The sequence below is a fragment of the Elephas maximus genome, chromosome 5 (assembly GCF_024166365.1).
Source record: "Elephas maximus indicus isolate mEleMax1 chromosome 5, mEleMax1 primary haplotype, whole genome shotgun sequence".
Classification (NCBI taxonomy): domain Eukaryota; kingdom Metazoa; phylum Chordata; class Mammalia; order Proboscidea; family Elephantidae; genus Elephas; species Elephas maximus.
In genome coordinates this window covers 147,201,688-147,228,184 of record NC_064823.1, presented here as the reverse complement: position 1 = coordinate 147,228,184, position 26,497 = coordinate 147,201,688, and the positions used below count along the sequence as shown (strand labels likewise).

The following is a 26,497-nucleotide window of genomic DNA, read 5'->3' as shown; positions in this document are numbered from 1 at the left end:
GGCCTCTTCCACTCAACATAATGCCTCCGTGATTCATCCACATTGTTGCATATGTTAGTAGTTCACATTTTGTTATATGAATATACCACAATTTATTGGTCTATTTTCCTACCAATAGACTTCTGGATTATTTACACTTCTGGGCTATTATGAATCAAGCTGCTGAAAGTATTCTTGTACGAGTATTTTTGAGGATGTATGTTTTCATTTCTTGGGCTTAAATAGCTAGGCGTGACTTCCTGGTGTGTTTGTTTAACATTTTCAGAAAAAAGTGATTGTACCATTTTACAGCCCTGCCAGCAATGTATAAGAGTTCCAGTTTTCTACATTGTGGCCAAGGGCAGAAGGGTAAGGAACAGAGGTTTGGGGCCAGTCTGGGTCTAAATCTTGGGCAGGTTTATTAGCCTCCTATGCTTTGTTTTCTTAATCTATACAATGGCCTCTCTGGAACAGTGTGACAATTAAATGAGATAATTTATGTAAAGCCCATAGCTGTGCTGAAGTCATAGAATATGTAGGCCTGTTCCCTTCCTAAGCATGATGCAAGGGGCAGTGATAAATACTTGAGGAATGAATGAATGAATGAACGAATGAACGAATGAATGAATGAGTTCTCATTCCTCATTGGTGCACTCATTGGTGCACTCAGAGGCCTGCATATCCTCCTGTACCTTTCTTCTTCGTTACTGCTGGTAACTCCTTCAGATGCTAACTTGTCTTGAAATTCTTCTCTTCTGGGCAGGGTCTGAGATGGTTCATTCAGCTTTAAGCATGGCTCCTAAGGCAAAAACAATCACGAGATAGGATTAAGTACATCTGCTGTTGCTAGCTGTTGACGAGTCAGCCCCTGACTTGTGGCGACCCCGTGTACAATGGAACGGAATACTGCCCAGTCCTGCATCAGCTGGACAATGCTCCATTGTGATCCACAGAGTTTTCATAGGCTGATTTTTTGGAAGTAGATCTCCAGGCCTTTCTTCCTAGTCCATCTTCATCAGAAGCTCTGCTGAAACCTGTTGAGAATCACAGCAACACACAAACCTCCACTGACAGATGGGTGGTGGCTGCATATGAGGTGCACTGGCCGGAACTTGAACCTTTGTTTTCTGCTCGAGGAGTGAGAATTCTATCACTGGACCAGCCATGCTTCGGAAGTACAGTCTACCCTCCCTGACTCAACGCAGGGCTTATTCAAACCCCAAAGCCACGGAGAACGAGTCCCAGCCAATCCACTACCTGCGCACAGCTCGCAGGCCTGGATGATAATGCTTGTGATGATCCCGTACCTGGCACAACTGCAAACATCCATCAATAATCAGAATGTGGAATGTATAAAGTGCGAATCTAGGACAATTAGAAATCGCCAAAAATGAAATGGAAAGCATAAAGATCGATATCCAGTGAACTGAAATGGACTGGTATTGGCCATTCTGAATTAGACAAACACATGGTCTACTATGTTGGGAATAACAACTTGAAGAGGAATAGCATTGCATTCATCATCAAAAAGAACATTTCAAGATCTATTCTGACATGCAATGCTGTCAGTGATAGGATAATATCCATACACCTACAAGGAAAACCAGTCAATTATTCAAATTTACACAGCAACCACTAAGGCCAAAGATGAAGAAATTGAAGATTTTTACCAATTTCTGCAGTACGAAATTGATCAAACATGCAATCAGGATGCATTGATAATTATTGGTGATTGGAATGCAAAAGTTGGAAACAAAGAAGGATCAGTAGTTGGAAAATATAACCTTGGGATAGAAATGATGCCGGAGATCCCAAGATCGAATTTTGCAAGACCAACGACTTCTTCATCGCAAATACCTTTTTTTCACCAACATAAACAGCAACTATACATGTGGACCTCACCAGACGGAATACACAGGAATCAAATCAACTATATTGTGGAAAGAGATGATGGAAAAGCTCAATATCATCATCAGAACAAGGCCAGGGGCTGACTGTGGAACAGGTCATCAATTGCTCATACTCAAGTTCAAGTTGAAACTGAAGAAAATCTGAACAAGTCCATGAGAGCCAAAGTACGACCTTTAGTATATCCCACCTGAATTTAGTGACCATCTCAAAAATAGATTTGACGTGTTGAACACTAATGATCGAAGCCCAGACGAGTTGTGGAATGACATCAAGGACATCATACACGAAGAAAGCAAGAGGTCATTAAAAAGACAGGAAAGAGAGAAAAGACCAAAATGGACGTCAGAAGAGACTCTGAAGCTTGCTCTTTCATGTACAGTAGCTAAAGCAAAACGAAGAAATGATGAGGTAAAAGAGCTGAATGGAAGATTTCAAAGAGTGGCTTGAGAAGACAAAGTAAAATATTATAATGACATGTGCAAAGACCTGGAGACAGAAAACCAAAAGGTATTGGCCATGCTCTCTGGATTCTGAGTGGAGGCCCCTCGGCCCTGGGCTTCAGCAACTTTGCTCCCTTGGCTCTAGGGGCACCATTTTCCTAGTCCATCTGAGTAGTGACTCCACCCTTAGAAATACCAGAGGCCAGGGCGATCCACCCTTTGAAAACCCTGAGGTCATAGCTATACCTTTTGAGACTGAGGCAGCTCAGCTTCTTGTGTTCCTTATCTCTTCAGCTTCTGTTTCCTGGTTTCTTGGCCTCTCAGCTCCTTGGGCCTCATGCCCACCATCTGCCCTGCTGGGGCAAGTGTTCCAAAGCTCTGTAGCCCGCCAAAAAGTCCTGGAGGTACCCCACTCTGCTAGGAAGCCTCCTGCACACAGGCACTCAGCTCTCTCGCTCCATGGGTTGTCTGCAGAACTGTCTGGTGCAGTTCTCCTGGTTCTGCTGCTGCTGGTTCGCTGCTGCTGCTGGCCTTTTGTTGCCACTGCTCCTCTATCGATTCACAATTTCAAAACTGCTTTCACATTTTAGGTATCTGTTAGAGCAGCACCCCACTCTCTTAGTACCAAATTCTGGCTTAGTCATCTAGTGCTGCTATAGCAGAAATACCACAAGTGGATGGCTTTAACAAAGAGAAATGTATTTCTTCACAGTAAAGTAGGCTAAAAGTCCAAACTCAAGGCGTCAGCTCCAAGGGATGGCTTTCTCTCTCCGTCGGCTCTGGAGGAGAGTCCATGTCATCCATCTTCCCCTGGTCGAGGAGCTTCTGAGGCCCAGGGACCCCATGTCCAAAGGACGCGCTCTGCTCCTGGTGCTGCTTTCTTGGTGGTATGAGGTCCCCTGTCTCTCTGCTTGGTTCTATCTTTTATATCTCAAGAGATTGGCTCAAGACACAATCCAATCTTGTAGATTGAGTCCTGCCTCACTAATACAACTGCCGCCCACCCTCCCTCATTAACATCATAGAGGCAGGATTCACAACATATAGGAAAATCACACAATACCAGGAATCATGGCCCAGCCAAACTGATACACATTTTTGGGGGACATAATTCGATCTATGACACCAAAGAATTGGCACCTTTGAATGGTGATGCTGGGATAGAATATTGAATATACCATGGACTGCCAAAAGAACAAACAAATCTGTTTTGGAAGAAGTACAACCAGAATGTTTGTGAGAACCAAGGATGGCAAGACTATGGCTCACATACTTTGGACATGTCATGAAGAGGGATCAGTCTCTGGAGAAGGACACCATGCTTGGTAAAATAGAGGGTCAGTGAAAAAGAGAAAGATTCTCTAAGATGGATTGACACAGTGGCTGCAACAATGGGCTCAAGCATAACAATGATTGTGAGGATGGAACAGGACCAGGCAGTGTTTCGTTCTGTTGTACACAGGGTCTCTATGAGTCGGAACCTACCTGAGGGCACCTAACAACAAAGCAATAGTTAAAAAAGGATATAATAGCTGCTAACATTTTTTAACATTTTTATGATGCTTAGAATGATGCCTGTGAATTATGGTGTTGGCGAAGAATATTGATTATACCATGGACTTCCTGAAGAGTGAACAAAACTGTCTTGGAACAAGTACAACCAGAATGCTCATTAGAAATGAAGATGGAAAACTTCGTCTCACATACTTTGGAGATGATATCAGGAGGGACCAGTCCCTGGAGAAGGACATCATGCTTGGTAAAGTAGTGGGTCAGTTAAAAACAGGAAGACCTTCAACAAGATAGATTGACACAATGGCTGCAACAATGGGCTCAAAAATAGCAATAGTTGTGAGGATGGAGCAGGACGGGGCACAATTTTCTTCTGTTGTACATTAGGGGTCGTTATGAGTCACAGCTGACTCAAGGGCACCTAATAACAAAGTACGTGCCAGGCAGCGCTGTATACTCTTTATATTTTTAAATCATAAAGTCTTCACAATTTCATGAGATGGGCACTATCAACCCATTTTAAAGAAGATGGAACAGAGGCAGGAAAGGATATGTAACTTGCCCAAGGTCATACAGTGAATAAAGCAGAGCTAGGATTCAAATACATACTTTAAATATCAAACCAAGAATACATGCACATAAAAACCAAAAACTAAACCCATTGCCTTTGAGTCGATTCTGACTCATAGCGACCCTATACGACAGAGTAGAACTGCCCTCCATAGAGTTTCCAAGGAGCGCCTGGTGGACTCGATCTGCTGACCTTTTGCTTAGGGCCATAGCACTTAACCACTACACCACCAGGGTTTCCATATGTACATAGCAAACATTAAAAAAAAAAAAACGAACCTGCCCTCCTTTTAGACTGCTTTAAGTAAACCTCAGCAGTTTAAGGTGTTGACATTCTATAGGCCATGTTACCTGACGACACTGCAATAAAATTAAAAAGCAACAAGGACGTAGGTTAAAAAAATACGAGCTGAACTTCAAAACTTTTGGCATACAGCTAAGACATGCACTCAGGGTGAAATTTAGAGCCTTAATTGTATTTATTAGCAAACAGTCAAAAAGTCAGAAAAAGAACAGAATAATCCCAAAGAAAGACAAAATTAATGAAATAGGAAAAAAGTAGATGGGACCAGCAGATGTGGCCAGCCTGATCAAGGACAAAGGAAGAAGCAACCTGAATAATGAGAAGAGGGTGCTCGAAGGCCTGATGCTCCCGGATGACTACCATGTCTCCAGCTACATTACATCTGTCTATCTGCATGCATCACCTCATGGATGCTTACTACTCAGTAAGCTAGGCAGGAAGAACCCCATTACCCTTGTTTTATAGGCTGGGAACTTAAGATTGGAGAAGTCCAGTGACTTGTCTCATGTCACACGGCCACAGGAGGGTGGCATGAAGACTGGGACCATAGAACGTCTGGCTTCCCATCCTCATCTTCCCATGTCACTGCACTGGCACTCAGTGTACCGTGAGGGCACCGCCAGATGCCAGCATAGCGGTCTAACCGGAGGGGAGTTCAAACACGCTGTGCAAGCGCACTGCTGAGACCATGGCTGCAAAATGGCTTCTCGAAATCAACCTGAGAGTGAAGGCTGTTGAGTTTCCCCCAAATCAGCAGGGAGATGAACTCAGCAATCCCTTGTGTTTCTATTCACTTGTCCCCAGCCCTCAGGACACCAGAGACAGGGCCTGTCCTTCTCAAAGAAGGAGAAGATGACCATCTCCCAATGATTTGCTAGAGAATGACTCCAGTGTTTCTCAACCATCCTCCAGCCAAGGGCTAATTTTTGTTGTTGTTGTTGTACTTTAGATGAAGGTTTACAGAACAAACTAGTTTCTCATTAAACAGTTAGTACACATATTATTTTATGACATGTCAACACTCTCCCTTCTTGACCTTGGGTTCCCTGTTACCAGTTTTCCTGTCCCCTTCTGCTTTCTAGTCCTTGCCCCTGGGCCGTTGTCCCCCTTTAGTCTCATTTTGTTTTACGGGCCTGTCTAATCATTGGCTAAAGGGTGAACCTCAGGAGTGACTTCATTACTGAGATAAAAGGGTGTCTGGGTGCCACACTCTTGGGATTTCTCCAGTCTCTGTGGAGTCACTGTGAGTCCGAATCTACTCAAAGGCAACTGTATGAATAACTTCAAATGTAGGAATCAGCACAAAGCTAATTCCTCTGAGGCAGAGGTCAAATATATCCCAGATTTCCACATTCTCCAAGCTGCTGTACCATGCCATCTCCTACACCGGCCACTCTCCTTCCCCTCAGCACTCTTCCCTCTTCTGTTTCAGTTCAGCAATTTGCTGCAACGTCTCCCAGAGCTCACAACTGTACTTACAGTTAAGTGGTTTATTAAGGAAGTAACAGGGTACAGCTCGGGACCAGAATCAGCAGGCTGCAACTCAGGATCAGGATCAGGATCAGGATCAGGATCAGGATCAGGATCAGGATCAGGATCAGGATCAGGAAGCATGCAGGCAAAGTCTCCCTTCTTCCATACAGGACAGCTCTCTCTTAGGTCCTCTCAGCAGGATAGGCTCCTTTTGACTCCCCTCCCTCCTCCTACCCCAGGGCAGACTCCTCTTGGCCCTCCCTTCTGTCACTGACTTTGCCACAGGACCCCTTCCAGGCCTATTGCTGTCTTCAGTGTTATAGCCCTTGACCTGTGTTACAGCTCTTTTAGGTGGCTCCTTTTCTCCTCTCTCTCTGGTTCTTCTTTCTTCCTTCTGTGTCTTCTTGCTGCTTTTCTTCCTGTTTCTTTCTGTCTCAAAACTCTCTGTGCGGTTGGCTGCATATATATATATATATACACACACACAACTCTGTCAATTTCAAGGCATAGTCTCTCCCAGCGGGGGCTACGAACTGACCAATCCCTTTAGGTAAGCCACAGACACTTCATTTGCATAGTAGACTACAGACTTCATTTGCATAGTCTATTGACCAATCCTTGCAAGGTGCATACCGAACAGAGGATAGGCTGTAGCCCAGCACCAGACAAAAAGTATCAAACCCAGTTGTTTACAGCTTACCCAGGAAATGTCAATCAACCTGGACAAAAGTAACAAACCCTCTGGGATAGAAAACTAGGGCAAAGGTAACTCCTCGGGGTTTGGGGTGAAAATACCTCAAGCTGTTTTTCCAAAGAACCAAGGCAAAAGGCCACATACCCAACCCATTGCCGTAGTCAACCCTATAGCGACCCTATAGGACAGAGAAGAACTGCCCCATAGGGTTTCCAAGGAGGGCCTGGTAGATTCCAATTGCCAACCTTTTGGTTAGCAGCCATAGCTCTTAACCACTATGCCACCAGGGTTTTCAAAAGGCCACATAAGAGAACTCATTTTACTGCATTGCACTGGGCAAATTTGCTACAAAAGACTTCTTTAAAGTGTCGAAAAGCAAAGATGGCACTTGAAAGACTAAGGTGCACCTGACCCAAGCCATGGTGTTTTTAATCACCTCATATGCATGTGAAAGCTGGACAATGAATAAGGAAGATGGAAGAAGAACTGGTGCCTTTGAATTGTGGTGTTGGTGAAGAATATTGAATATACCGTGGACTGCCAGAAGAATGAACAAATCTGTCTTAGGAGAAGTACAGCCAGAATGCTCCTTAGAAGCGAAGATGGCAAGACTTTGGCTGACATACTTTGGACATGTTATCAGGAGGGACCAATCCCTAGAGAAGTACATCATGCTTGGTAAAGTAGAGGGTCAGTGAAAAAGAGGAAGACCCTCAGTGAGATGGACTGACACAGCGGCTGCAACCATGGTTCAAACACAGCAACAATTGTGAGGATGGTGCAGGACCAGGCAGTGTTTCGTTCTGTTGTACGCAGGGTCACTATGAGTCAGAACCCACTTGATCGCACCTAACAACAACAACAATATGAATTTAGAAATAGATGTCTATGCCTGTGAGGCTCTCTAACATTAACTGTAAGTCATTAGGAAGTTATTTAGAAAATTCCTTAACTTAAACATAGAAACATGTGAAGCACTTAAAGAACGTAAACAACCTTTAAATTCACGTTGACCCTGCATGGTCTGACACAAGAAAACATAACACATATCTAAACAATCCCCCTAATCTCTACCCTTGAAGGGAAGATGTGTCATTTGGCTACTCTCTCACCCTACAGAAAAGACGTAACACACTAATCTTTGACGCCTCACTGGCCCTTGTCATGTGGAACCAAGGTGACAAATTCACATATAAACCCTAAATTTCTGCTCACGCAGAGAAGGAGGAGATGGAACTGAAATTCTGTCCACAGCTGCCGACCTTGGACCCTATGTATAAGGGACCTCACCCAAATTCAAGCCGTGGTTACGCCTTCCTCCAGAGACCTCTCATTAAAGGTAAAAACCTGAGGTCTAAAAGTTCAAACTCTAACCATTAAATTAACACTGTAATTGTGATTCCCTGGTTCCAAGTAAATGCTGTGAGGTCTTACTTGCGTGCCCTGCATGATTACCTTGCAACAAACTAAATGAGTTTATGCTGACAAACCTGAGTATCTCTCTATTAATTTTCTAAGATAAAATCCTGCAGGGCACCTACTCATTGGTCTCAAGGCAGTTTCAGAATGAGTGGGGGAAGTGTGTCCAATGCTGTGAGAAGCCCAGCTGGAACAGAATACAGGGTGCTCTGGCCCTCCGGATGTGAAGATTGAGGCCCTTGGCAGCCTGGTGAGAAGAGTTTGGGTGGAGTGTTGTGGGTGAAGTCAGATGCAATGGGCTGAGGAGGAAGTACTGAGAGTGATAGTCCGGCTGTGGTCTGCCCAGCCATCCAGACAAATACAGAGTCCTCTAATGGAATTTTCTGATAACAAAAACCCTCATCCTTGTTCCCAAGGGCTGGGGCCACAACAAGGTCCCTGGTGTTGCAAACAGTTTGTGCTCGACTACTCAACTACAGACTGATGGTTCAAACCTACCCAGTAGGGCCGCAGAAGAAAGGCCTGGTGACCTGCTTCTGTAAAGATTAATGTTGTTGTTGTTACTCACCACGGAATGCATTCTGACTACAGAGTAGAGCTGCTCCATAGGGTTTTCAAAGCTGTGACATTTTGGAGGCAGATCAGCAGGGCTGTCTTCCAAGGCGCCTCTGGGTAGGTTCGAACTGCCAACCTTCTGGCTAGTAGTAGAGTGCTTAACCATTTGTACCACCCAGGGATTCCACCTGTAGATATTACAGCCACGAAAACACTACGGAGTACAGTCCTACTCCGTAATACATGGGGTCGCCAAGAGTTGGAAGTGACTCGACGGCAACGGGTTTGGTTCTTCAGTTGGGGCCACAACCTTCCTCTACCCCTGCTTGTGTACCTGGAGTTTTGGGTCAAAGTCCATTATTTAGAAAGAGAGAGGCTGCCATTGGAGTATTTAGAAAGGAATTTGACCGTGGAGATGAATAGTTGGCTGAACTAGCACTTTCAAACCCCATAATATTCGTTTCAAGGTGCCCTGGTGGCACAATGGATAAGTGGTCAGCTGCTAACCCAAAGATCGGCGGTTCGAGCTTACCAGCCATTCTGTGGAGAAAAGACTTGGTGATTTGCTCCTGTAAAGATTTGCAGCCTAGGAAACCCTGTGAGGCAGTTCTACTTTGTCACATAGGGTCACTATGAGTCGAAATAGACTGAACAGAACGTAACAACGATAAAACACTAGTTTCATTTGTCCCCTCTTCTCTGAATTCCGAATAGAAAGCTCTTCAGCTGTTCCTTTTTTGGTTATCTGATTGGGATCCCACTGAGCCTACTAACAGGAATAACACTGAGTCACAGCCAATATATCCTGATTCTTTAAGGTTCCCCATCCAGCATTTTTTCCAGGTTCAGCCCAGGGCTCTCTCCAGTGCTAAAGTGATCCGGGTATAAATAGCATGCACCAGAAAAATAAACAGTTCTGCCTCTCCTCAAACTGACACCCCCAAAAGCCTCCCCCCGCCCCCACCCCGCTCCTCTCGAGCAAATGGCTGCTTATTTTAAACCTGCGTTCACATTAGGTCTCCATCTTTCATCTTCTGGCCATTTAGCCTCTTCTGTCTTGTTTCTATTTTAAAGGAATACGCACACCCAAGAAAGCTCCTGGAGGGGAATATTCAAAGTCATTCTCAAGTTCAGCTGACAATCTTTCAAAGGTAGTATTACGTACATCTTAAAATAGGGCACCTAATGCAATCAGAGTGTTGCCGAAACGACTCCCGGGACAGCAATAGGTACTATAATGTCACCTTACAGTTAGACAATCTTTAAGTTTTGAAAAATGCCTTCATACACTTTCTTCCGTTCATTACCATGAGTTTCTGGGGTTTGGAGGGCAGGGTTTATCACCAGCATTTTCCCAAAGAGAGTCAGTATAGTAATGTACCATCGCTTGTTTACCTGTTTGTCATACTGTGGTGGCTTGAGTGCTGCTATGATGCTGGAAGCTATGCCACCAGTATTTCAAACACCAGCAGGGTCACTCATGGCAGACACGTTTCAGTGGAGCTCGCAGACTAAGACAGATTAGGAACAAAGTCCTGGTGACCTACTTCCAAAAATTAGCCAACGAAAAGCCTGTGGATCACAACAGAATATTGTCCGATGTAGTGCTAGAAGACGAGCCCTGTAGGTTGGAAGCCACTCAATACACAGCAGCAGTAACAATGGACTCAAGCCCCCTAACTACCATGAAGACGGTACAGCACTGGGCGGTGTTTCATTCTGTTGTACAGAGGGTGCCATAACTTGGAGCTCACTCGGTGGCAACTAAGAACAACACAGTATCATGGTGAAGAGCATGGGCCCTGGTATGATTCTTTGGGCCTCAGTGTTCCTACCTGTTAAATGGGGACAATAATAATACATACTTCATAGTGTTGTAATGTGAACTAAGTTAATACATGTAAAGTATTACTGTATTTTTATGCAAATAATGCATGTGTTATGTGTTTTTGCCAACCATGGAACTCCCCGTGTGTTATTTTTGTAAGCACGCTGTGCCAATTGTTTTTTTTACATGTTGCTGACTTCTATTTCTGATCACATGAAAATGTCACTTAAGGTATGTACTGATTTCATATTACTTGAAATTTAAGCCAAAAGTATTTACCAATAGATGAAAAGTGATATACAAAATCAAACTTTTGTAATTTCCTGATAAAATATCCTTGTCATTCTCATGAAATAGAGCAGTGGGATGCCATGTTGAAACCAAAGAGTATGAATGCATAAAGTACTACAAAACTAACATTTTGGGATGATTTTTATACACACAAGCAGGAGATTAAAGAGGTCTCTGAGCCAAGGCTGGGGTAGAGCTGGGGCTGAACTCATGTCCTAGCCCGTATACCAGAGCTGTCCCCTGCCCTGTGCTGCCTTCTCGTGCTCCAGCGAACCTGGCCCAATGACAGGAATGTCTTCTCCATGGAGTGGAATCTCTAGAGCAATGTGTCAGATGGAACCAGACCCCTCAACTCACACGAGGTTGAGGGCATCGGCCCCTTATGACCTGTGGACGTGGGAGGCATCTCAGGATGTCACAGTTGTTTAAGAGCTCAGTGACCACTTGTCTGCTGACCCCCAGGACAGCTAACATTCTTGGATTCACATGGTCGTCCATCCATGCACGGTACAGGGTGACAGCTGCTCAGCACACCACGCCGGGCCCCCACTGAGCCGAGGATCCTCCTTAGGCCTGGGAGAGCCTCTGAATACCCATAGGCCTCCGAGATTTTGATGTGGCACCATTCACATGCTGCTCCTGCCCCTGGCATGCCCTTTCCTGGTGAATCGTGTTCAATTTTCAGTATCCAGACAGATGTTACCTAACTACATAACAGTTGCCATTGAGTAGACTCCAACTCGTGGTGACCCCATGTGTGTCAGAGTAGAACTGTGCTCCATCGTGTTTTCAGTGGCTGATTTTTCAGAAGTAGACCACCAGGCCTTTCTCCCAAGACCCCTCTGGGTGAGCCTGAACTTCCAACCTTGCAGTTAGCAGCCAAATATGCTAACCATTTGCATCACCCAGGGACTCCTCTGTAAAACCTTCCTGGACTTTCTCAGGCAGAAAATGCACTGTCCCTTCTGGATGGCACAAGGATCTTCCTACTGTCACTATAACATTTATCACACCAAGGTTATTGTTTAAGTAAATATTTATTTCCTCTGGAGTCTTGGGTGGTGCAACCAGTTAGTATGCTTGGCTGTTAACCAAAAGGTTGGAGGTTTGAGTCCACCCAGAAACACCTCAGAAGAAAGGTCTGGTGACCTACTTCCCAAAAATCAGCCACTGAAAACTCTGTGGAGCACAGTTCTACTTCGATGCATACGGGGTCACCACGAGTCAGAAACAACTCTGTAGCAACTGGTTTACTGGTTTACTTCTCCCCCTTGAATTTGAACTTCTCAGAGACCTGGACTGGGCATTGTTCACCAAGCACCGAGTCCTGTGCCTTGTGTAGTGACAGCACTCACTAATACCTGTTGAGGCCACACAATTTGATAATAATTACCGCAAATGACTCTCCTTTTCCTTCCAGAGAGGGTGTGGGCAGGAACGTCTATGACAACTTCTACCTTCCCCTGCCCCCAAGTTCAGTGTGACCCAGGCACCAGAAAAATCTTCCAGAATAAAGTTTTACTCCAGAATTACCAAGACGGAAATGGCTTCCTGGAAACCAACGAATGCAACTATGCTGAATCTAAGACAAACAAGACTGGACATGAGAGATGGGGACAAAAGGCTCAGTGAAGTCCCAGCTAACTTTGGTGGGGACAGCTACACCTAGGTTTGGCACCCTTCTCTCTGCATGTTCTGTGAGCAGAGCAAAAAGTCCACTTTCAGTTGGTGTTATTTCTGTCTCTCCTGACTCACTGAAATGCTTTGGAAGGACAGCTAAGGGTGTAAACTGAAACCCTGAGTCTTGAGCAAACTTAAATTTTATAGCCTCAATCCAGCAAGAACTTTACTGTGGAAGTTCTGGCATCCCTGTTTCCACCAACAGATAAGGTACCAGATTGCCCAAGCCCTCTAATCCTCCTCTGCACAACTTCTGCTTCTTGCATTGTTGCAGATATAACTATGCGGCTCACACATCTCTGTAGACTGACCTGGGAACTTCTCTAGGATTTTGTACCTCCAGGACCCAGGCAAAGCCTCAGACTCAATTGGCTGGCATATAGTTGGCTTGCAATAAAAATACTTGAACTAAACTATAAGTTTTCTCTGATCAGGCTGGCAAAGTTGAAACGTTTTGTCACTCACTCTATTGGCAAAGTTGTGGAGAAACAGGTTCTCCCACGAATAGCTGGTGGGAGTGGACAATGGAAGAGCCACAACAGAAGGCAATGTTTGGCAACATCTATCGAAGTTAAAAATGTACTCTTAGGGGTTGAGTTGTGTCCCCCCTAAAAGATATGCTAAAGTCGTAACCCTTGGAATGTGACCTCATTTGGAAATTGAGTCCTTGTAGATGTAATTAGTTGAGTTAACATGAGGTCATGCCGGCATAGGTTGGGCTCTGATCCAGTATGACAGCTGTCCTTATAAATAGGGGAGAAGATACACAGAGAAACACACAGAGGGAATACAGCCATGTGAAGACAGAGCAGATATTGAAGCGATGCAGTACAAACCAAAGAATGCCAACGATTGCCAGGAACCACCAGAAGCTAGAAGAGACAAGGAAGGATCTTCCCCTAGTGCCTTCAAAGAGAGCATGGGCCTGCTGAGACCTTGATTTCAGACTTCCAGCCACCAGGAACTGTGAGACAATAAATTTCTGTTGCTTTAAACCAACCAGTTTATGCTACTTTGAAATGGCAGCCCTAGGAAGCTAACACATGCATATACCCTTTGACTCTGCAAGTATTTATATACGAGAAAGGACATATCTACAACATAAGAGTTACCACCTATTGCGTACCCATGTGTGCTGGGTGCTATTTCAGATGCTGAACATACACTTATTCAGTCCTCACAAAAAACCTCTGAGGTGGGCAGGACCGTCCCCCCCCCCCGCCCCCCAGTTTTACAGATGAGGAAGGTGAAGCGAAGAGAGGTTAAATAGGTTGTCCAAGATTATCCAGCCAGTAAGAGCCCAGGTATTTGGTTCAGGAGCAAGCTCACTCAACTACTATACTCCACTATTCTCCTTCTACAGGGCTATCCATCAAAGTATTATCTATAATAGCCAAAAATTAGATACAATCCAAGTGTCCATCAAAAAAGAAAGACTATATTATGGTTGTCCATAAAAGGGAGAACTAGGTAGTTGTTTTTTGTTTTGTTTCTTTAAAAAAACATAAATGAAGTGGATATGAAACTGTAGAGATGTGTTACAATCTCCAAACTATAACAATTTAACTTAAAAAAAGAAGACTACAGGACAGTATGCTATCATTTGTGGAAAAAAAAATATATATCCATGATTATGCCTGCATATATACGAAATTCACCACTCATCTATCAGTTTGTGTAGTGGCTTGTATGTTGCTTTGATTCTGAAAAGCACGCCACCAGCATTTCAAATACCAGCTGGGTCATCCATGGTGGACAGGTTTCAGCGGAGCTTCCAGACTAAGACAAGAAATTAATGCCTGATGATCAACTTCTGAAAATTACCCAGTGAAAACCCTATGGCTCACAAGAGAGTATTATCCAATATAGTGCTGGAAGATGAGCTCCCTGGGTTGGAGGTCACTCCAAATACACAGTGGCTGCAACAATAGACTTGAGAATATCAATGATTGTGAAGATGGTGCAAGACTGGGCAAAATTCCATTTTGTTGTACGTGGGGTCGCCGTGAGTCGGAGCCGACTCGACAGCAACTAACAGTAACATATACAGAATAGCTCTGAAAAGACATACAAGAAGAGATATAAAATCGTTGCCCCTGGATAAGGAACTGGGAAGGGAGGGTTATGGGACACTTTTCACTGTATATGTTTATATACCTTTTTAATTCTGTACTATATACATGGATAACCTATTTTTTAAAAGAACTTAATTTAAAAGAATCAATACTTGCAAAGTGCATAATAGTTGCCTAATATAAAACATAGCACCAGATGTTTAATTCTATTACAAAACGTGAACGCGGTTTTAAGGCTGTTTGTATATGCAGATTTCTGCCCCCCTGCATCGAGCTCAGCGGCTGGCACATCCTAGGTATGCCACAAATGACTGTGGGATGAATGAATAACGTGCATATTGAGTTGAATTAAATGGAACTGATAGTCATAGAGGTTTCTCTTACAACTCTGGGCAGGAGGAGTCTGCACTTCTCTCAGAAACCGAGCCCAGCGAGGGACAGTGCTCTGAACCAAGGAAGGCTGAATGGCGGCTGAGTTTAACGGTGGATCAACCAGTGGTTGTCAACAGGCACTTGTACTTTGAACTTCTCCAGGATTCATTTTTAGCTACAAGAGAGGTTCTCAACTGGGGGCAATTTTTGGCCCCCAGGAGACATTTGACAATATCTGGAGACGTTCTTGGTTGTCACAATGGTGTGGAGGTGCCATTGGCAATGGGTAGGTAGAGGCCAAGGATGGTGCTAAACACCCTACAATGCACAGGACAGCCCCCACAACAAAGAATTACCCAGCCCAAATGTCCACAGTGCCGTGGTCAAGAAGCCCTGAGCTGAAGTGATATACAAATGAGTGAATGCCAGTTCTACTCACTCTGCTAAACCCTTATTCACCAGCCCTGGAAATTCTACGTGTTTGTGTTCCCTCATAAACGCACAGTCCACTACAAAAGCTTCCGGAACAGCATTATTTATTTATTCTCCAGCTTATTAAGCTTGTTTTAATCTCATCGTTGAGGATCCCAGCCAACTCCGCTCCACCTCCCTGCCGCAGTCACTTTGAGAAGGCAAGAAATAGCCGAATATTTGGGGAACAAGCTTTCTGGGAAATCCTGCAGGTGCTGGTAAAGCATTCAGCTGTCCCTGAAGCCAGAAGTTCTCCCAGAAGAATGCTAGCTCATGGGACTGGTTCTTGAGAAAGTGAGGCAGAAGGACAATGTGTTGGTGTTTGTCAGGCAGAAATCTCAGAAAGGACGGCAACGCTCTTGGGTCAGGAAGGCGCCAGCCCAGCAATGAAGGTGCTCTGCATCATAAGCCCTCTCCTCCAGGCTCACCAGGGGCAGCCGGTACTGCTCACGACTCTCTGCCCCCACCTGGGTGTCAGAGGAGGGGATGCTGTGAGTCCTGGCTGCTCTCCAGGACCCCAAGACACAGCTGGGGCCTCTTTTAGATTTCAGGCATCCTGGAATATGATGGAGTCCCTGGGTGGTACAAGTGGTTAACATGCTCGGCTGCTAACCGAAAGGTTAGAGGCTCAAGTCCATCCAGAGGCACCTCGAAAGAAAGGCCTGCCCATCTACTTCCAAAAAATCAGCCATTGAAAATCCTCTGGAATGCAGTTCTACTCTGATACACATGGTGTCGCTATGAGTCAGAATCAACTTGACAGCAGTTTTATTGGGAATGTGATGCTCTTACAGCAAGTGGGTGATAAGAGCCACAGAGGCAGGTTCTGTCCCGGCCTGGATGCTTACCTGCCTGTGACCTTGGCAAGTCACCTAACTCCTCTGACCGTCAGTTTCCTCCTTTGTAAAACAGGCACATTGTAGGGTTGGTATGAAGTTGCAAGGATGTCACAGATGGGACAGAGCTCTATAACTGGCCAGTTCCCAAACTTCCATTATTGTTTAAATCCATGTCCAGTACTTTTTGCCCATGTTTAGCCCATGTGTGTTGTTACATACAGGTCATCTCAATGGAGGGCGCCATGAAGGCTGTTGGCAGGGCCTAAGGCCTGGAAGATGGGGTTGAGGGAAATGACTGTAGTTCCCAAGGTCATTCAGGAACATGGCAAGTGGGTTCATAAGAGACAGAGGCTGAGGTGGTGAGTTCAGACTCAGACCCATAGTGTTCTCCCACCTGGGGTCTGAAGTGGACTGAAAATCTGAGGCAGCATAAAAATAACAGTGGATTCTGGTGGCTCCGGCTGCAAAGACTAAGACGGAAGCTGGGATCAAGGGGTCATTCTAACAATGACTGCTGTGGTTGGCTTCCATCGAATTAACTCCGATTCATGGCAATTTTATGTACAACAGGACAACATGTTGCCTGGTTCTCTGCCATCCTTATTATCACCAACATGTTTCACAATCACCAACATGTTTAAGTCCACTGTTGCACCTAATGTGCCAATCCATCTCACCAAGAGTCCCCCATGTCGTCATGGGCCCTCTACTTCACAAACATGATGTCCTTCTCTAACAGTGGATCCCTCCTCCTGATGACGTGTCCAAAGCAAGTAAGCTGGACAACATCCTGTTGTGATCCATAAAGCTTTCGCTGGCTAATTTTCCGTCTTAGTCTGAAAGCTCCACTGAAACCTATCCACCATGGGAGACCCCGTTGGGATGTACAGCTTCACAGCAACTCGCAAGCCACCACAGTAGGACAAACTGACAAACAAGTTGTACGATAAACAAACTGTCGTCAAACACTGACTACACAAGAATTATTTGCTTCTGACATCATCCATGCAGCAGATGTTAATGGAGTGTCTACCATGTGCCAGGAAGACAGACAATTAGTTCCTGCCCTCAAGGAGCGTCCTGACGGGGCAGGGCTATTGTGACCGTAAATGAGATCACAGACGTCTGTGGGCAGCATGCAGCAAGGGGACCCTTATCACGACTGCCGCAGCTCGTGCTGGCAGAACCAAAGGCCCCGAGCTAGTCCAGGGCCCCCTTTCCCTGCCTGCCAGCCTGCTCTCAAAGAGGGAGAGAAGATTAATCTGACAGGCCTTGTTCTTTTTCAAACCACGTGGGTCATTACTCAGAACTCTCTTTTCTTTGTGGTTTTTGCAAATGGATTATGTGGTGACTTTTTTTCAGCCATGTTGGCAGTGCTGAGAGGGAAATAAAGGAGCCCATTAACGTCAGCGTGTCACTGGAGATGCTGACATGCTGAAATGGAGAAGAGAAATATCCTTAATTAAAGCAGAAAAAGTTGGCAGTTACCTGGGTCTCTAAAATGCTGTGGTGCTGGCAGTCTAATTCCTGGGGACTTTCCTCAGCTTTTTGGGGATGAACCTTATTTTGTTGGATAAATTCTTCCAGCCTTAAAACCTAAGCAGAAGAAAAGAAACACTAGGGAAGGAAAAGTCATATCTCATGGACATGGTCATTAATGCGGCAGGTCAATTCTCCCGATCAGTCAGTTCTGGGGAAAGTGTGCCATTAAACAGATTCGAAAAATGCTTCCAGAAATGCCATTTCTAACTGGCTAGTTGCTTAGTCTTTCCAAAAAAAGATGTGCCTAACAGGTTTATAGAGTCCTTGGGTGGCACAGTTAAGTACTCAAGTACAGTCAAAACGTTGGTGGTTTGAACTCACCCACACCTGGTGATCTGCTTCCAAAAGGTCACAGCCTTGAAAACCCTGTGGACCAGTTCTCTGCACACATGGGTCGCCATATGACGCAATCAACTCAACTAACAATAACAGGTTTACTGTATTCCATATTTTTAAAATTTACTTACAGACATATACCTCTACTAGATCTGCAGGGTGGTTTTCATTGCCTTTCGTATCATTCCTGAAAGGCTATGCTATTTCTTTCGGGGACAAGCTAATTGGTAAAGTATTTCTTTTGGAGAAAAGTTAGTTGGTAAAGAAAAGGAACACTATTTAAGAATTGTAAAGGTAACATGAGGGAAGACTGGCTAGTAGGTTTTGTTAAATTGTAAATCCCTATTTATGATGATATTTTTGATATTTATGATGATATTACTAGTCAACTAATTGGAATACATATCAATTGAACAGATTGCCTTTCCTGCTCTAGACTTTGAAAATGAAAAGGCCAATAACGATAAAGAAAACTCAGACATTGTTAACAAGCCTTTATAGAAAACCTAACACTTGTCAGGCACCCTGCTAAGTACTAGGAGGGAAGGGGAAGGAACAGAGAGAGAGCAAATGTGTTGTTGTTGCTATTTGCTGACGAATCACTCCCCTCAACTCATGGGGACCCCATGCACAAAAGAACAAAGTGCTGCCCAGTCCTGTGCCATCCCCGTGATAGGTTATGGGTCAGACCATTTTGATCCATATGGTTTTCACTGGCTAATTTTCAAAAGTAGATCGCGAGGCCTTTCTTTTTATTTATTTATTTGTTATTGCTGTTGTTAAGAATATACAAAGCAAAACATACACCAACAGTTTTTATATGTGCAATTCAGCGACACTGATTACATTCTTTGAGTTATGCAACCATTCTCACCCTCCTTTTCTGAGTTCTTCTTAACATAAACTCACTGCCCCTAAGGTTCCTATCTAATTTTTAGAGTTGCTGTTGTTACTTTGATAGTTTCATATAGATAGTTCTTAAAAAAGCATAATGCTCAAGGCAGACATTCTTTACTAGTTAAGCTAAAGTATTATTTGGTTTTAAGAAGACTTCAGGAGATATTTTTGGTTTAAAGTTTACAGATTATCTCAGGACAATAGTTTCAGGGGTTCATCTAGTCTCCATAGCTCCAGAAAGTCTGGAGTCCATGAGAATTTAAAATTCTATTCTGCATTTTCCCCCCTTTGATCAGAATTCTTCTACAGAATCTTCGATCAAATTGTTCAGTAACGGTAGCTGGGCACCATCCAGTTCCTCTGGTCTTGTGGCAAAGGAGGCAGTTAGCCACACGTCCATTTCCTATTCCTGACTCTCTTTCTTCCTCTGTTGCTCCAGATGGGCCTTTCTTCCTAGTCCTTCTTAGTCTGGAAGCTTTGCTGAAACTTGTTCAGCATCACAGCAACTACACAAACCTCCATGGACAGATGGGTGGTGGCCGGGTACGAAGTGCGTCGGCTGGGCACTAAACCCGGGTCTCCCGCATGAAAGGTGAGAATTCTACCACTGAACCACCACTGCCTCACCCCCTTTGTTTAAGCCTCTGTAAGGCAGGCTTTCTGTTACTCTCAGTTAAATTCATTCCTCTGAGACAGCCTTTTTGTCTGGGTCGAATGTCCCTTTCTTTCTTCCTGAGATGCTGCATGTATGGAGGCCAGGGCAGTCTCCTGAGATTTCTGGCATCTCAGTTAACCAGAAACTCCCAGGGGTCAGCACCATCAGTCCCGAGCACTGCGTTAATACAGGGCTTACCTCCAGCAGAGAATTCTGCAGCTTCACATTTAGGGCAGCTTTCTCTTCTTCCAGCTGCTTTATTTCATTTTCTGATTTCTTCTTCATTTCCTCCAACTGGGCTTCTACTTCCTAGATGATGATTGAAAGAATTAACCACACAAGGCAGGAAGACATAGACAGGACACTTGTTTACTCACACCCTGCCTTATTCCCAAAGGGGTTCAAGGTAACTTACAAGGTAGCTTAAACACTGTAAGAAAACAGAGGTTAGAAATACATGACAAGGCAAAAGGAAAACAAATGTTAAATTCTTACCACTAAGTCTGATATGCATTGGGCAAATCGGATGCAAAAGACCTCTTCAAAGTTTTCAAAAGCAAAGATGTCACCTTGATGACTAAGGTGTGTCTGACCCAAGCCATGGTATTTTCAGTTGCCTCATATGCATGAGAAACTGAACAAAGAAAAAGAAAAACAAAATAATTGATGCATTTGAATTGTGGTGATGGCGAATAATAATGAATATACCATGGACTGCCAGAAGAATGAACAAATTAGTCTTAGAAGAAGAAATACAACCAGAATGCTCCTTAGAAGCAAGGATGGCAAGACTTTGGCTTGCTTACTTTGGACACATCATCAAGAAAGACCAACTGATAGAAGAAGACATCATGTCTGGTAAATTAGAGGGTCAGTGAAGATGAAGGAAACATTCAATGAGATGGATTGACACAATGGACTCAAATATACCAATGATCATGAAGATGGCACAGGATCATTCGTTCCATTATACATAAAGTCACCATGAGTCAGAGATGATTTGATGGCAACTAAAGACAAGTCTGATATATATTAGGGGGTAGGGCAGTGGAGTAGATTCTTTGTTTTAAGCTTTCTAATGTCAAATATGGAAACAGACTGCTTAGCCCTGAACAAATTCTCAGTGTCCTATAAGTCAAAAGGCCAACTACGTGCTCAGATGCAGGGAAATATTAAAAGCACAACAAAATTTCTCCTGTAGCCTTCTCAACAGTATCCACGAATTCATCAAAATGATGAGATACCCAGTCATAAAATGGACAGAGGACCTGAACGGACATCTCAGCAAAGAGGACATTCAAATGGCCACCAAACACATGAAAAGATGCTCAAAATCATTAACAAACAGACATGCAAATCAAAACCACAATACCATTTCACTCCCACTATGATGGCTAAGATGAAAAACAAACAAACAAACAAAAAATCCAACAGAAAATAAAAAATGTTGGCAAAAAAAAAAAAGGATGTGGGAAAATTGGAACTCCTACCCACTGCTGATGGAAATGCAATATGGTATAGCAGTAGTGGAAAACTGTGTGCTGATTCCTCAAAAACTAAAAATAGAACTACCATTGTTGTTGTTAGGTGCGGTTGAGACGGTTCTGACTCAGCGACCCTATGTACAACAGAACCAACACTTGCCTGGTCCTGTGCCATCCTCATGACACTTGTGATGCTTGAGCCCATTGTTGCAGCCACTGTGTCAATCCATCTCATTGACAGCCTTCCTTATTTTCACTGACCCTCTACTTTACCAAGCACAATGTCCTTCTCCAGGGACTGATTCTTCCTGATAACATACCCAAAGTATGTGAGATGAAGTCTTCTGAGGAGCATTCTGGTTGTACTGTTTACAAGACAGATTTGTTCATTCTTTTGGCAGTCCATGGTATATTCAATATTCTTCATCAACACCATAATTCAAAGGCATCAATTCTTCTTCAGTCTTCCTTACTCACTGTCCAGCTTTCTCATGCAAATGAGGTGACTGAAACACCATGGCTTGGGTTAGGTGCAACTAAAGATCTACCACATGACCCAGCAATTCCACTACTAGGTATATACACAAAAGACTTGAAAGCAGAGACTCAAAGACTTGTACACCAGTGTTCACTGCAGCACTATTTACAATAGCCAAAACATGGAAACGATTTAAATGCCCATCAACAGATAAATGGATAAACAAACTGTGGTACATACATACAACGGAATACTACTCAGCAGGAGAAATGAAGTTTTGATACAGCCTACAATATGAATAGAGCTTGAAGACATTATGCTGAGTGAAATAAGTCAGTCACAAAAAGACAAATATTGTATGACCTCACGAACATAAAAAGACAAGAACAGGCAAATGTGTAGAGACCAAAAATGCTTAGTGGTTACCAGGGATAGGAGGAAGGCAGAAAGGTGGGGTTATTGCTTATGGAGTACTGAATTTCAGTTTGTGATGGTAGAAAGAAAAATCACATTGATTGAGGGAAGGGTTGCACAGCTGATTACTGTAAATGCTGTCAACATGTTGCACATCTGTAAAAAGTTGAATTGGAAAAAGTTGTGTAATAGATACATTTACATCAGCAACAACAAAAAGAGTAGCTTATGAGGTTGCTTATGCACAATCAAACACCTCATGGGATTTGGTTCCTTGGTTTAGAGGGTTAGGGTCATGGTTTCATGGACATCCCAGTTAACTGGCCTAATACTGTGTTTAGTGCTTCTGTTCTACCTTCTGGTTCATTGTACATGTGTGGCTAATTGGCCCCATGAACAACTGCCTCCTTTGCCATGAGACCAGAAGAATGGGATGGTGTCCAGCTACCATTACTGAACATTTTGATCAACAATTCTATGGCAGAATTCTGATCAAAGTGGGAAAATGCAGAACAGGATTTTAAATTCTCATGGACTCCAGACTTCCTAGAGCCATACAGGTAGGATGAACCCCCGAAACTATTGTCCTGAGATAATATTTAAACTTTAAACCAAAAATATCCCTTGAAGTCTTTTTTTTAAATTTCCAAACTGAATTTCTAAACAAAATTTATTTTGTTGTTGTTGTTGAGAATACACACAACAAAACATACACCAATTCAACAGTTTCTACATGTACCACTTAGTGACACACTCATTACATTCTTTGAGTTGTGCCACCATTCTCACCCTTCTTTTCTAAGTTATTCCTCTGCCATTTACATAAATTTACTTCCCCTAAGGTTTTTATTTAATCTTTCAAACTGCTGTTGCCACTTTGATCCCATATACATAGTTCTTAAATGAGCATAATGTTGAAGGGCAGACATTTTTTACTAGTTAGGCTAAATTACGGTTTGGTTTTAAGAGGACTTCAGAGGATATATCTATACTTCATTTCTCCTACTGGCTCAATAGTATTTCATTGTATGTATGTATCACATTTTGTTTCTCCATTCATATGCTGAAGGGCATTTAGGTTGTTTCTACCTTTTGGCTATTGTGAATAGTGCTGCAATGAACACTGATGTACAAGTCTCTGTTTGAGTCTCTGCTTTCAAGTCTTTTGGTTACATACCTAGGAGTGAAATTGCTGGCTCACAATGGTAATACATACAACCACTAAGGCCAAAGACGAAGAAATTGAAGATTTTTACTAACTTCTGCAGTCTAAAATTGATCAAACATGCAATCAGGATGCATTGATAATTACTGGTGATTGGAATGCAAAAGTTGGAAATAAAGAAGAAGGAACAGTAGTTGGAAAATATGGCCTTAGTGATAGAAACAATGCCAGAGATTGCATGATAGAATTTTGCAAGGCCAATGACTTCTTCATTGTAAATACCTTTTGTCAACAACATAAATGGTGACTATACATGTGGACAATATTCCACTGGTATTCATAAGGTTTTCACTGGCTAATGCTTTTCAGAAGTAGACTGCTGGGTCCTTCTTCCTACGACTTCTTCATTGCAAAATACCTTCTTTCACCAACATAAACGGTGACTATACACATTTTTTTTTTTTTTAGAAAAAAAAAATTTTTTTATACACATGGACCTTACTAGATGGAACACACAGAAATCAAATTGACTACATCTGTGGAAAAAGACGATGGAAAAGCTCAATATCATCAATTAGAACAAGGCCAGGGCCGACTGTGGAACAGACCATCAATTGCTCATATGTAAGTTCAAGCTGAAACTGAAGAAAATCAGAGCAAGTCCACAAGAGCCAAAATATGATCTTGAGTACATCCCACCTGCATTTAGAGACCATCCGAAGAGTAGATTTGACGCACTGAACACTAGTGACAGAAGACCAGACAAGTTGTGGAATGACATCAAGGACATCATCCATGAAGAAAGCAAGAGGTCACTGAAAAGACCGGAAAGAAAGACAAGACCAAGATGGATGTCAGAGGCAACTGAAACTTGCTCTTGAGCGTCGAGCAGCTAAAGCAAAAGGAAGAATTGATGAAGTAAAATAACTGAACAGAGGATTTCAAAGGACCTCTCGAGAAGACAAAGTATTATAAAGACATGTGCAAAGAGGTGGAGATGGAAAACCAAAAGGGAAGAACACGCTCAGTGTTTCTCAAGCTGAAAGAACTGAAGAAAAAATTCAAGCCTCCAGTTGCAACAGTGAAGGATTCTATGAGGAAAATATTAAATGACGCAGAAAGCACCAAAAGAAGATGCAAGGAATACAGAGAGTCATTATACCAAAAAGAATTAGTCCATGTTCAACCATTTCAAGAGGTGGCATATGATCAGGAACCGATGGTACTGAAGGAAGAAGTCCAAGCTGCTCTGAAGGCATTGGCAAAAAACAAGGCTCCAGGAATTGATGGAATATCATTTGAGATGTTTCAACAAACAGATGCAGGGCTGGAGGTGCTCATTCGTCTATGCCTAGAAATATGGAAGACAGCTTCCTGGCCAACTGGTTGGAAGAGATCCGTATTTATGCCCATTCCCAAGAAAGGCAATCCAACCGAATGTGGAAATTATAGAACAATATCATTAATATCACGCACAAACTAAATTTTGCTGACGATCATTCAAAAACGGCTGCAGCAATATACTGACAGGGAACGGCCAGAAATTCAGGCCGGTTTCAGAAGAGGATGTGGAAGCAGGGATATCATTGCTGATGTCAGATGGATCCTGGCTGAAAGCAGAGAATACCAGAAGAACCTTTACCTGTGTTTTACTGACTATGCAAAGGCATTCGACTGTGTGGATCATAACAAATTCTGGATAACATTGCGAAAATGGGAATTCCAGAGCACTTAATTGTGCTCATGAGGAACCTTTTCATAGATCAAGAGGCAGTTGTTCGGACAGAACAAGGGGATACTGATTGGTTTAAAGTCAGGAAAGGTGTGCGTCAGGGTTTATTCTTTCACCATACCTATTCAATCTGTATGCTGAGCAAATAATACGAGAAGCTGGACTATGTGAAGAAGAACAGGGCATGAGGATTGGAGGAAGACTCATTAACAACCTGCGTTATGCAGATGACACAACCTTGCTTGCTGAAAGTGAAGAGGACTTGAAGCACTTACTAATGAAGATTAAAGACCATAGCCTTCAGTATGGATTGCACCTCAACATAAAGAAAACAAAAATCCTCACAACTGGACCAATGAGCAACATCATGATAAACGGAGAAAAGACTGAAGTTGTCAAGGATTTCATTTTACTTGGATCCACAATCCATAGCCATGGAAGCAGCAGTCGAGAAATCAAGAGGCGTATTGCATTGGGTAAATCTGCTGCAAAGGGCTTCTTTAAAGTGTTGAAAAGCAAAGATACCACCTTGAAGACTAAGGTGCGCCTGACCCAAGCCATGGTATTTTCAATTGCATCATATGCATGTGAAAGCTGGACGATGAATAAGGAAGACTGAAGAAGAATTGATGCCTTTGAATTGTGGTGTTGGTGAAGAATATTGAATATACCATGGACTGCCAAAAGAATGAACAAATCTGTCTTAGAAAAAGTACAACCAGAATGCTCCTTAGAAGCAAGAACGGCGCGACTGTGTCTTACATACTTTGGACATGTTGTCAGGAGGGATCAGTTCCTGGAGAAGGACATCATGCTTGGCAGAGTACAGAGTCAGCGGAAAAGAGGAAGACCCTCAGTGAGGTGGACTGACACAGTGGCTGCAACAATGAGCTCAAGCATAACAACGATTGTGAGGATGGCTCAGGACCAGGCAGTGTTTCATTCTGTTGTGCGTAAGGTCGCTATGAGTTGCAATCAACTCGATGGCACCTAACAACAACAACAATATACACGTCGACCTCGCCAGATGGAATCAAATCAACTATAACTATGGAAAGAGACGACGGAAATATCAATATCATCAGTCAGAATAAGGCTAGGGGCCGACTGTGGAACAGACCACCAGTGGCTGCAAAAATGGGCTCAAGCATAGCAATGATTGTGATGACAGTGTAGGACCGGGCAGTGTTTCCTTCTGTTGTACATAGGGTAGCTATGAGTAGGAAGTGTTTAATGGCACCGAACAACAACAGCAACAACACAGTTCATGGTGGAACTTAAAAGATTCATTTAGTACAAACCATTATCAATAATACTAATCAATAGTTGGGGTATCCTGTTGGCTCCCAGAAGGGTTACACTTTAGTAAAAAATCAGTTAC

General features: G+C 43.3%; 1 protein-coding gene across 1 annotated transcript in view; it reads right to left on the bottom strand.

The window, feature by feature from the left end:
* FAM184B (family with sequence similarity 184 member B) overlaps positions 1–26,497 on the bottom strand; it is a 159,471-nt gene that overhangs the window by 41,054 nt on the left and 91,920 nt on the right. Inside the window, exons 6-8 of the mRNA XM_049887008.1 lie at positions 20,042–20,152; positions 17,902–18,009; positions 672–778 (exon numbers count right to left, since the gene is read on the bottom strand). Coding sequence (XP_049742965.1) covers positions 672–778; positions 17,902–18,009; positions 20,042–20,152 — 326 coding nt within the window. The remainder of the gene's footprint in view (positions 1–671; positions 779–17,901; positions 18,010–20,041; positions 20,153–26,497) is intronic.